The 13187-nt window shown below is 48.9% G+C and overlaps 1 protein-coding gene across 1 annotated transcript in view; it reads left to right on the top strand.

The window, feature by feature from the left end:
* The first annotated feature begins 103 nt into the window (after positions 1–103).
* LOC137334346 (actin nucleation-promoting factor WASL-like) overlaps positions 104–13187 on the top strand; it is a 75310-nt gene continuing 62226 nt past the window's right edge. Inside the window, exon 1 of the mRNA XM_067999054.1 lies at positions 104–313. Within this exon, the coding sequence (XP_067855155.1) occupies positions 185–313 (129 nt within the window). The 5' untranslated portion in view covers positions 104–184. The remainder of the gene's footprint in view (positions 314–13187) is intronic.

Raw genomic sequence — 13187 nt, 5'->3', positions numbered from 1 at the left:
GAAAGCGCCGTATGAAAGGCGCGGGGGGCGGGGCTCCGGGAGTGTCGGCCCCGCCCCTCCCCGGGCCCCGCCCCTCCCCCGGGCCCCGCCCCCTGCCCCGCCCCTCTCCCCGCTGGGGGCGGGCCCGGGCCCGGGTGATGAGCGGGTGTCTCCCGGGTCCCAGTGCCGCCGGACCCGCTCAACAATGACATCGGATCCGACTCGGAGAGCGGCCGGGGCCCGGAGCCGACCCCGGGACACCAACGCGCCGTCCCACCTGCTGCCGTCCGCCGATAACCAGCGGCTCTTCAGCCTCCTGGGCCGCAGCTGCGTGGTGAGTGGGGCCGGGATCCGGGGGTCGATCGGGGATCCGGGGGTCGGGGATCCGCTCCCGCCTGTTTGTGTTTCATGAGCTCAGGTTTAAGGTGTCGGTTCGATGGGAGTTTGACAGAGGAACGGGGGGGGGGATCCTGGGGGGGGGGGGGATCCTGGGGGGGGGGGGGGGGGGATCCTGGGGGGGGCCGGGGGGCCGGGGGGGGGATCGTGGGGGGGTGGGGGGGGTCCTGGGTGGGCCGGGGGGGGGATCGTGGGGGGGGGCCGGAGGGGGGGCGGGGGGGCCGGGGCCCGGGGGGGATCCTGGGGGGGCCGGGTTCAAGGTGCAGGAGGAGAGCAGTCACCTGCGGGAGTGCGGCTCTCTTACCCCGGTAGCAGGGACGGAAGTGAGGAGGGGAGGGTTTCGGAGGGGGGAGGGTGATGGAGGGAGGGTGAGGGAGGCGGGGTGAGGGAGGCGGGGTGAGGGGAGGCGGGTGAAGGAGTGAGGGTGAGGAGGCGGGGGAGGGAGGCGGGTGAGGGGAGGCGGGTGAAGGAGTGAGGGTGAGGGAGGCGGGGGAGGGTGTGGGGAGGGCGGTGAGGGAGGCGGGGTGAAGGGGTGAGGGTGAGGGGAGGCGGGGTGAGGGTGAAGGATGGAGGGTGAGGGGAGGCGGGTGAAGGAGGGAGGCGGGGGAGGTGTGGGGAGGGAGGATGAGGGGAGGCGGGTGAAGGTGAAGGAGTGAGGGTGTGGGGAGGGGAGGCGGGTGAAGGAGTGAGGGTGAGGGAGGCGGGGGGAGGGTGTGGGGAGGAGGGTGCGGGGAGGCGGGTGAAGGATGTGAGGGTGAGGGAGGGCGGGGGGAGGGTGTGGGGAGGGAGGGTGCGGGGAGGCGGGTGAAGGAGTGAGGGTGAGGGAGGCGGGGGAGGGTGTGGGGAGGGAGGGTGCGGGGAGGCGGGTGAAGGAGTGAGGATGAAGGAGTGAGGGTGAGGGAGGCGGAGGAGGGTGAGGGGAGGCGGGCTGCTCCTGCAGTCAGTGCTGTGCGAGTTACACCTTTGGAGAGCTGGGCTGGGGTTGGAATCAGATCCTTATATTTTGGTCCTCAGGCTCCTGGAGACATGTTGAGGGGGGAGACCCCTCCCCCCATCCAGTGCCCCCTCCCCTTTTATCAGGAGAGGCTTGGGGGCTGTAACGCTGCGGTTACTGGGTTAATAATCCAGACAAGGTGAGTTAAAATCCCACCAATCCTGTCTGAGAATTTGAATTCAGTTAATTAAATAAATAAAATCTGGAAATAAAAAGCTGGTACCAGTGAGAGTGAGCATGAATCAAAAGCAAAATACTACGGATGCTGGAAATTGGAAATAAGAACAGAAAACGTTGGAAAAGTTCAGCGAGTGAGGCAGCGTCTGTCTTCGAACTGAGACGTTAACTCTGTTTCTCTCTCCACAGACGCTGCCTCACTTGCTGAGCTTCTCCAGCATTTTCTGTTTTTGTTTGAGTGAGCGTGAAGCAGTCTGTCGTAAAAATGTCCTTAATGGAAGGAAACCTGCCATCTTGCCTGGTCAGGCCTCTATGAGACTCCAGTCCCACACCAACACGTTAACTCTTAACTGCCACTCCGTTGTATCAAACCGCCAAGAAGAATAAAACTGGACGGATCACTCAGCTATGACGCTAGGCATTAAATTCAGACACGACAAAGGCAAATTCAGCCCAGTCGACCCTGCAAGGTCCTCCTCACTAACATCTGGGGACTTGTGCCAAAATTGGGAGAGCTGTCCCACAGACTAGTCAAGCAACAGCCTGACATAGCCATACTCACAGAATCATACCTTTCAGCCAACATCCCAGACTCTTCCATCACCATCCCTGGGTATGTCCTGTCCCAGAGGTGGCGGTACAGTGATATACAGTCAGGAGGGAGTGGCCCTGGGAGTCCTCAACATTGACTCTGGACCCCATGAAATCTCATGGCATCAGGTCAAACATGGGCAAGGAAACCTCCTGCTGATTACCACCTACCGTCCTCCCTCAGCTGATGAATCAGTCCTTCTCCATGTTGAGCACCACTTGGAGGAAGCACTGAGGGTAGCAAGGGCACAGAATGTACTCTGGGTGGGGGACTTCAATGTCCATCACCAAGAGTGGCTCGGTAGCACCACTACTGACCGAGCTGGCCGAGTCCTGAAGGACATAGCTGCAGACTGGGCCTGCGGCAGGTGGTGAGCGAACCAACACGAGGGAAAAACTTACTTGACCTCGTCCTCACCAATCTACCTGTCGCAGATGCATCTGTCCATGACAGTATTGGTAGGAGTGACCACCGCACAGTCCTTGTGGAGATGAAGTCCCGTCTTCGCACTGAGGACACCATCCAACGTGTTGTGTGGCACTACCACCGTGCTAAATGGGATAAATTCAGAACAGATTACGCAGCTCAAAACTGGGCATCCATGAGGCGCTGTGGGCCATCAGCAGCAGCAGAATTGTATTCCAGCACAATCTGTAACCTCATGGCCCGGCATATTCCTCACTCTACCATTACCAACAAGCCAGGGGATCAACCCTGGTTCAATGAGGAGTGTAGAAGAGCATGCCAGGAGCAGCACCAGGCGTACCTAAAAATGAGGTGCCAACCTGGTGAAGCTACAACTCAGGACTACATGCATGCTAAACAGCGGAAGCAACATGCTATAGACAGAGCTAAGCGATTCCACAACCAACGGATCAGATCAAAGCTCTGCAGTCCTGCCACATCCAGTCGTGAATGGTGGTGGACAATTAAACAACTAATGGGAGGAGGAGGCTCTGTAAACATTCCCATCCTCAATGATGGCGGAGTCCAACATGTGAGTGCAAAAGACAAGGCTGAAGCGTTTGCAACTATAAAGCAGTGAGAGAGAGAGAGAAAGAGAGAAAGTGGGACCAGAGAGACCTGAGAGAGAGAGAGCGCGCGAGCGGGACCTGAGAGAGAGAGAGGGACCAGGATAGAGAGAGAGAGAAAGTGGGACCAGAGAGAGAGAGAGAGCGCGCGCGGGGGACCTGAGAGAGGCCATAAGATGGAGTGAGCGGTGAGTCTGAATCAGTCAGAAAAATCATTTAGGAATATAGGAACATAGGAACAGGAGTAGGCCATTCAACCCCTCATGCCTGCTCTGCCATTTGATAAGATCATGGCTGATCTGTGATCTAACTCCATATACCTGCCTTTGGCCCATATCCCTTAATACCTTTGGTTGCCAAAAAGCTATCTATCTCAGATTTAAATTTAGCATTAAGAAATATATCTCTCTCCTTCTTGAATACATCTAATGACTTGGCCTCCACTGCCTTCTGTGGTAGAGAATTCCACAGGTTCACCACCCTCTGAGTGAAGAAATTTCTCATCATCTCGGTTCTAAATGGCATTCCCCGTATCCTGAGACTGTGACCCCTGGTTCTGGACTCCCCTGCCATCGGGAACATCCTCCCTGCATCTAGTCTGTCTAGTCCTGTTAGAATTTCATATGTTTCAATGAGATCACCTCTCATTCTTCTAAACTCTAGTGAATATAGGCCTAGTCGACCCAATCTCTCCTCATACATCAATCCTGCCATCCCAGGAATCAGTCTGGTAAACCTTCATTGCACTCCCTCCATGGCAAGGACATCCTTCCTCAGATAAGGAGACCAAAACTGCACACAATACTCCAGATGTGGTCTCACCAAGGCCCTGTATAACTGCAGTAAGACATCCCTGCTCCTGTACTCAAATCCTCTTGCAATGAAGGCCAACATACCATTCGCCTTCCTAACTGCTTGCTGCACCTGAATGCTCGCTTTCAGCGACTGGTGTACAAGGACACCCAGGTCTCGTTGCACCTCCCCTTTTCCCAATCTATCACCATTCAGATAATAATCTGCCTTTCTGTTTTTACAACCAAAGTGGATAACCTCACATTTATCCACGTTATACTGCATCTGCCATGTTCTTGCCCACTCACCCAACTTGTCTAAATCACATTGGAGCCTCTTTGCATCCTCCTCACAGCTCACATTCCACCCCAGCTTTGTGTCATCTGCAGACTTGGAAATGTTACATTCCGTTCCCTCATCCAAATCATTGATATATATTGTGAATAGCTGGAGCCCAAGCACTGATCCCTGTGGTACCCCACTAGTCACTGCCTGCCACCCGGAAAAAGACCCGTTTATTCCTACTCCCTGTTTCCTGTCTGTCAACCAATTCTCAATCCATGCCAGTATATTCCCCTCAATCCCATGTGCTTTAATTTTGCACACTAACCTCTTGTGTGGGACCTTATCAAAAGCCTTCTGAAAATCCAAATACACCACATCCACTGGTTCTCCCCTATCTATTCTACTAGTTACATCCTCAAAAAACTCCAGTAGATTTGTTAAGCATGATTTCCCTTTCATAAACCCATGCTGACTTTGTCCAATCCCGTTAATGCCTTCCAAGTGTTCTGTTATCACATCTTTTACAATAGATTCTAGCATTTTCCCCACTACTGATGTTCGGCTAACTGGCCTGTAATTCCGTTTTTTCTCTCCCTCCTTTTTTAAATAGTGGGGTTACATTTGCCACCCTCCTATCTGTAGGAACTGTTCCAGAGTCTATAGAATTTTGGAAGATGATCACCAATGCATCCACTATTTCCAGGGCCACTTCCTTTAGTACTCTGGGATGTAGATTATCAGGCCCTGGGGATTTGTCAGCCTTTAGCCCCATTAATTTCCCTAGCACTTTCTTTTTTTACTAATATTGGTTTCCTTCAGTTCCTCCCTCTCACTAGACCCTTGGTTCCCTAACATTTCTGGCAGGTTATTTGTGTCCTCCTTTGTGAAGACAGAACCAAAGTATGTGTTTAATTGTTCTGCCATTTCTTTGTTCCCCATTATAATTTCCCCATTTCTGACTGTAAGGGACCTACATTTGTCTTCACTAATCTTTTTCTCTTGACATATTTATAGAAGCTTTTACAGTCAGTTTTTATGTTCCCTGCTAGTTTATTCTCATACTCTATTTTTCCCCTCTTAATCAGACTCTTTGTCTTCCTTTGCTGAATTGATCAAAGAAACCATTACAGCACTGGAGAGGGAGGATGTAGTTGAGGCTCAAAGACAGAATCTATTTGGTAAAATTAAGGAACAATTGAGGTGCCATAACACTACTGGGTGTATTCTATAGGCCACCAAATAGTGGGAAGGAGATAGAGGAGCAAATTTGCAAGCAAATTACAGAAAGATGCAAGATGCAACTATAGAGTATTGATAATGGGAGACTTCAATTATCCCAATATAGACTAGGATAGTAACAGTGTAAAGGGCAGAGAGGGCAAGCAATTCCTGAAATGTGTAGAAGAGAACTTTCTGGAACAGTGTGTTTCCAGCCCAACCAGGAAGGAAGCAGTGCTGGATCGAGTTCTGGGGAATGAAGTGGGGCAGGTGGAGCATGTTTCAGTGGGGGAGCATTTGGAGAACAGTGATCGTAATATATTAGGTTTAGAATAGTTATGGAAAAGGACAAGGAATAATTAATCATAAAAATACTGGACTGGAGGCGGGCTAATTTCAGCGAGTTTATAAAGGGATCTTGCCCAGGTGGATTGGAATCAAAAATTGGCCGGCAAAACAGTAATTGAACAATGGGAGGCCTTCAAGGAGGAGATGGTTTGGGTACAGAGTAGACACATCCCTAAGAGGGGGAAAGGAAGGGCATCCAAACCTAGAGCTCCCTGGATGACTAAAGATATAGAGATTAAAATGAAACAGAAAAAGAAGGATTATGATGAATGTAAGGTTCATTATACAGTCGAGAACCAGGCTGAACACAGAAATCACAGAGAAGACCTAAAAAAGAAAATGAGGGGCTGGAGGATTGTAAATATTACACCCCTGTTCAAAAAAAGGGGAGAGAGATAAACCCGGTAATTACAGGCCAGTCAGTCTAACGTCGGTGATGGGGAAACTTTTAGAGACAATAATCAGGGGCAAAATTAATTGGCACTTGGAAAAGTCTGGGCTAATAAATGAAAGTCAGCACGGATTTGTTAAAGGAAAATTGTGTTTGACTAACTTGATTGAGTTCTTTGATGAAGTAACGGAGAGGGTTGATGAGGGGAGTGCGGTTGATGTTGTGTATATGGACTTTCAAAAGGCATTTGATAAAGTATCACATAAGAACATAAGAAATTGGAGCAGGAGTAGGCCAATCGGCCCCTCGAGCCTGCTCCGCCATTCAATAAGATCATGGCTGATCTGATCCCAACCACAAATCTAAAGAACACAAGAAGTCGGAGCAGGACCCGGCCACATAGCCCCTGGGCCCTCTCCGCCACCCACAGGGCATTGACCGATCCGAACTCAGCTTCATGTCCAATTTCCTGCCCGCTCCCCATAACCCCTAATTCCCTTTACTTCTAGGAAACTGTCTATTTCTGTTTTAAATTTATCTAATGATGTAGCTTCCACAGCTTCCTGGGGCAGCAAATTCCACAGACCTACCACCCTCTGAGTGAAGAAGTTTCTCCTCATCTCAGTTTTGAAAGAGCAGCCCCTTATTCTAAGATTATGCCCCCTAGTTCTAGTTTCACCCATCTTAGGGAACATCCTTACTGCATCCACCCGATCAAGACCCTTCACAATCTTATATGTTTCAATAAGATCGCCTCTCATTCTTCTGAACTCCAATGAGTAGAGTCCCAATCTACTCAACCTCTCCTCATATGTCCGCCCCCTCATCCCCGGGATTAACCGAGTGAACCTTCTTTGTACTGCCTCGAGAGCAAGTATGTCTTTTCTTAAGTATGGAGACCAAAACTGTATGCAGTATTCCAGGTGCGGTCTCACCAATACCTTATATAACTGCAGCAATACCTCCTTGTTTTTATATTCTATCCCCCTAGCAATAAAAGCCAACATTCCGTTGGCTTTCTTGATCACCTGCTGCACCTGCATACCAACTTTTTGATTTTCTTGCACTAGGACCCCCAGATCCCTTTGTACTGCAGTACTTTCCAGTCTCTCGCCATTAAGAAAATAACTTGCTCTCCGATTTTTCCTGCCAAAGTGCATAACCTCACATTTTCCAATATTATATTGCATCTGCCAAATCTCCGCCCACTCACCCAGCCTGTCTATATCCCCTTGCAGGTTTTTTATGTCCTCCTCACTCTCTACTTTCCCTCCCATCTTTGTATCATCTGCAAATTTTGATATGTTGCACTCGGTCCCCTCCTCCAAATCATTAATATAGATTGTAAAGAGTTGGGGACCCAGCACCGACCCCTGTGGAACACCACTGGTTACTGGTTGCCAGTCCGAAAATGCACCATTTATCCCAACTCTCTGCTTCCTGTTCGATAACCAATCCTCCACCCATGCCAGAATATTACCCCCAATCCCGTGATTTTTTATCTTAAGTAATAATCTTTTATGTGGCACCTTGTCGAATGCCTTCTGGAAGTCTAAATACACTACGTCCACTGGTTCCCCTTTATCCACCCTATACGTTATATCCTCGAAGAACTCAAGCAAATTTGTCAGACATGACTTCCCCTTCATAAAGCCATGCTGACTTTGTCCTATTAAATTATGCTTATCTAAATGTTCCGTTACTGTCTCCTTAATAATAGACTCCAAAATTTTACCCACCACAGATGTTAAGCTAACTGGCCTATAATTTCCAGCCTTCTGCCTACTACCCTTTTTAAATAACGGTGTTACATTAGCAGTTTTCCAATCTGCCGGGACCTCTCCTGAGTCCAGGGAATTTTGGAAAACTATCACCAAAGCATCCACAATCCCTACTGCCACTTCCCTCAAGACCCTAGGATGGAAGCCATCAGGTCCAGGGGATTTATCCGCCTTGAGTCCCATTATTTTACTGAGTACCATCTCTTGAGTGATTTTAATCGTATTTAGCTCCTCCCCCCCGAGAGTCCCCTGTTTGTCCAGTGTTGGGATATTCTTAGTGTCCTCTACTGTAAAGACTGAAACAAAATATTTGTTCAGCATTTTTGCCATCTCCATGTTTCCCACCATTAATGGTGGGAAACATGGAGATGGCAAAAATGACTTGTTAACAAAATTGAAGCCCATGGGATTAAAGGGACAGTGACAGTGTGGATACAAAATTGACGAGGGGAGAGAAAGCAGAGAGTAGTGGTGAACGGTTGTTTTTCAGACTGGAGGGAAGTTTACAGTGGTGTTCCCCAGGGGTCAGTATTAGGACCACTGCTCTTTTTGATATATATCAATGACCTAGACTTGGGTATAGTTTACAGATGACACAAAACTCAGGAATGTAGTAAACAATGTGGAGGATAGTAACAGACTTCAGGAGGACAGAGACAGACTGGTGAAATGGGCAGATGGAATTTAACGGAGAGAAGTGTGAAGTGATGCATTTTGGTTGGAAGAATGAGGAGAGGCAAAATATACTAAATGGTACAATTTTAAAGGAGGTACAGGAACAGAGAGACCTGGGGGTGTATGCAAACAAATCTTTGAAGGTGCCAGGACAAGTTGAGAAGGCTGTTAAAAAAGCATATGGGATCCTGGGCTTTATTAATAGAGGCACAGAGTACAAAAGCAAGGAAGTGATGCTGAACCTTTATAAAACACTGGTTAGGCCTCAGCTGGAGTATTGTGTCCAATTCTGGGCATCGCACTTTAGGAAAGATGTGAAGGCCTTGGAGAGGGTGCAGAGGAGATTTACTAGAATGGTCCCAGGGATGAGGGTCTTCAGTTATGTGGAGAGACTGGAGAAGCTGGGATTGTTCTCCTTAGAGCAGAGAAGGTTAAGGGGAGATTTGATAGAGGTGTTCAAAATCATGAGGGGTTTTGAGAGAGTAAATAAGGAGAAACTGTTTCCAGTGGCAGGAGGGTCGGTAACCAGAGGACACGGATTTAAGGTGATCGGCAAAAGAACCAGAGGGGGAGATGAGGAAACATTTTTTACACAGAGAGTTGTAATGACCTGGAATGCGCTGCCTGAAAGGGTGGTGGAAGCAGATTCAATAGTAACTTTTAAAAGGGAATTGGATAAATACTTGAAGGGAAAAAATTTACAGGGCTATGGGGAAAGAATTGGATAACTTTTTCAAAGAGCCGGCACAGGCACGATGGGCTGAATAGCCTCCTCCAGTGGTTTAAGATTCTATGATACTATGATCTTCAGCCAGAAATGTGAGTGGGTGATCCTTCTCGGCCCCTCCTGAGGTCTCACCAATACAGATACCAGCTGTCAGCCAATTCGATTCACTCCATCTGATGTCCACTGCACTGGACGCAGCAAGGGCTCCGGGTCCTGACACTGTCCTGGCTGTAGGACTGAAGACTTGTGCTCCAGAACTAGCCAAACTGTCCCAGTACAGGAACGAGCCAAACTGTCCCAGTACAGGAAATAGCCAAACTGTCCCAGTACAGGAATGAGCCAAGCTGTCCCAGTACAGGAACGAGCCAAACTGTTCCAGTACAGGAACGAGCCAAACTGTCCCAGTACAGGAACGAGCCAAACTGTTCCAGTACAGGAACGAGCCAAGCTGTCCCAGTACAGGAACGAGCCAAACTGTTCCAGTACAGGAACGAGCCAAGCTGTTCCAGTACAGCTACAACACTGGCATCTACCCGACAATGTGGAAAATTGCCCAGGTATGTCCTGTCCACAAAAAGCAGGACAAATCCAATCCGGCCAATTACCGCCCCATCAGTCTACTCTCAATCATCAGCAAAGTGATGGAAGGTGTCGTTGACAGTGCTATCAAGCGGCACTTACTCACCAATAACCTGCTCACCGATGCTCAGTTTGGGTTCCGCCAGGACCACTCGGCTCCAGACCTCATTACAGCCTTGGTCCAAACATGGACAAAAGAGCTGAATTCCAGAGGTGAGGTGAGAGTGACTGCCCTTGACATCAAGGCAGCATTTGACCGAGTGTGGCACCAAGGAGCCCTAGTAAAATTGAAGTCAATGGGAATCAGGGGGAAAACTCTCCAGTGGCTGGAGTCATACCGAGCACAAAGGAAGATGGTAGTGGTTGTTGGAGGCCAATCATCTCAGCCCCAGGACATTGCTGCAGGAGTTCCTCAGGGCAGTGTCCTAGGTCATGAAGGGGAAGTCATGTCTGACAAATTTGCTTGAGTTCTTTGAGGACATAACGTACAGGGTGGATAAAGGGGAACCAGTGGACGTAGTGTATTTAGACTTCCAGAAGGCATTCGACAAGGTGCCACATAAAAGATTATTGCTCAAGATAAAGAATCACTGGATTGGGGGTAATATTCTGGCATGGGTGGAGGATTGGTTATCTAACAGGAAGCAGAGAGTTGGGATAAATGGTTCATTCTCGGACTGGCAACCAGTAGCCAGTGGTGTTCCGCAGGGGTCGGTGCTGGGTCCCCAACTCTTTACAATCTATATTAACAATTTGGAGGAGGGGACCGAGTGTAACATATCAAAGTTTGCAGATGATACAAAGATGGGAGGGAAGGTAGAGAGTGAGGAGGACATAAAAAACCTACAAGGGGATATAGACAGGCTGGGTGAGTGGGTGGAGATTTGGCAGATGCAATACAATATTGGAAAATGTGAGGTTATGCACTTTGGCAGGAAAAATCAGAGAGCAAGTTATTATCTTAATGGCGAGAAACTGGAAAGTACTGCAGTACAAAGGGATCTGGGGGTCCAAGTGCAAGAAAATCAAAAAGTTAGTATGCAGGTGCAGCAGGTGATCAAGAAGGCCAATGGAATGTTGGCTTTTATTGCTAGGGGGACAGAATATAAAAACAGGGAGGTATTGCTGCAGTTATATAAGGTATTGGTGAGACCGCAGCTGGAATACTGCATACAGTTTTGGTGTCCATACTTAAGAAAAGACATACTTGCTCTCGAGGCAGTACAAAGAAGGTTCACTCGGTTAATCCCGGGGATGAGGGGGTGGACATATGAGGAGAGGTTGAGTAGATTGGGACTCTACTCATTGGAGTTCAGAAGAATGAGAGGCGATCTTATTGAAACATATAAGATTGTGAAGGGGCTTGATCGGGTGGATGCGGTAAGGATGTTCCCAAGGATGGGTGAAACTAGAACTAGGGGGCATAATCTTAGAATAAGGGGCTGCTCTTTCAAAACTGAGATGAGGAGAAACTTCTTCACTCAGAGGGTAGTGGGTCTGTGGAATTTGCTGCCCCAGGAAGCTGTGGAAGCTACATCATTAAATAAATTTAAAACAGAAATAGACAGTTTCCTAGAAGTAAAGGGAATTAGGGGTTACGGGGAGCGGGCAGGAAATTGGACATGAATTTAGATTTGAGGTAAGGATCAGATCAGCCATGATCTTATTGAATGGCGGAGCAGGCTCGAGGGGCCGATTGGCCTACTCCTGCTCCTATTTCTTATGTTCTTATGTCCAACCATCTTCAGCTGCTTCATCAATGACCTTCGCTTCATCATAAGGTCAGAAATGGGGATGTTCGCTGATGATTGCACAGTGTTCAGTTCCATTCGCAACCCCTCAGATAATGAAGCAGTCCGAGCCCACATGCAGCAAGACCTGGACAACATCCAGGCTTGGGCTCATAATTGGCAAGTAACATTCGTGCCAGACAAGTGCCAGGCAATGACCATCTCCAACAAGAGAGAGTCTAACCACCTCCCCTTGACATTCAATGGCACTACCATCGCCGAATCCCCCACCATCAACATCCTGGGGGTCACCATTGACCAGAAACTTAACTGGACCAGCCAAAGAATACTGTGGCTATAAGAGCAGGTCAGAGGCTGGGTATTCTGCGACGAGTGACTCACCTCCTGACTCCCCAAAGCCTTTCCACCATCTACAAGGCACAAACAGGAGTGTGATGGAATACTCTCCACTTGCCTGGATGAGTGCAGCTCCAACAACACTCAAGAAGCTCGACATCATCCAGGACAAAGCAGCCCGCTTGATTGGCACCCCATCCACCACCCTAAACATTCACTCCCTTCACCACCGGCGCACAGTGGCTGCAGTGTGTACCATCCGCAGGATGCACTGCAGCAACTCGCCAAGGCTTCTTCGACAGCACCTCCCAAACCCGCGACCTCTACCACCTAGAAGGACAAGGGCAGCAGGCACATGGGAACAACACCACCTGCATGTTCCCCTCCAAGTCACACACCATCCCGACTTGGAAATATATCGCCGTTCCTTCATCGTCGCTGGGTCAAAATCCTGGAACTCCCTTCCTAACAGCACTGTGGGAGAACCTTCACCACACGGACTGCAGCGGTTCAAGAAGGCGGCTCACCACCACCTTCTCAAGGGCAATTAGGGATGGGCAATAAATGCCGGCCCCCCCAGCGATTCTTATGTCCCAGCTTCCATTCCTCACCTCTTGACACAATTCAGCCTCTCATTGACTCGTGACTCTTGCACTGATAGAAATGTTTTCTTTTTGGGTGTAGTGAATTTTGTTTTCACTGCAGTGCAGGGCGTTGCTGGGAGATTAAATATGTTTCCACCTGGAACCCAGGCTCTAATGAACCTGTGAAAGCTGCGGCCCTGGGGCATCGATATAGTCTGTGAACCTTGTGGGATTAATATTTCCAATCTTCTCAGTTGCGAAATATGCAATGATTTTTACTATAACAACCTCCCAGACAGGCAGAGACATAAGAACATAAGAAATAGGAGCAGGAGTAGGCCAATCGGCCCCTCGAGCCTGCTCCGCCATTCAATAAGATCATGGCTGATCTGATCCTAACCTCAAATCTAAATTCATGTCCAATTTCCTGCCCGCTCCCCGTAACCCCTAATTCCCTTTACTTCTAGGAAACTGTCTATTTCTGTTTTAAATTTATTTAATGTTGGGGAGAACCAGAAACAATTGGGGCCTAAATTCCTTCGTGTCCTGTA

This window comes from Heptranchias perlo, chromosome 17, assembly GCF_035084215.1.
Source record: "Heptranchias perlo isolate sHepPer1 chromosome 17, sHepPer1.hap1, whole genome shotgun sequence".
Taxonomy (NCBI): Eukaryota; Metazoa; Chordata; class Chondrichthyes; order Hexanchiformes; family Hexanchidae; genus Heptranchias; species Heptranchias perlo.
This window is presented reverse-complemented; position numbering and strand designations above follow the sequence as displayed.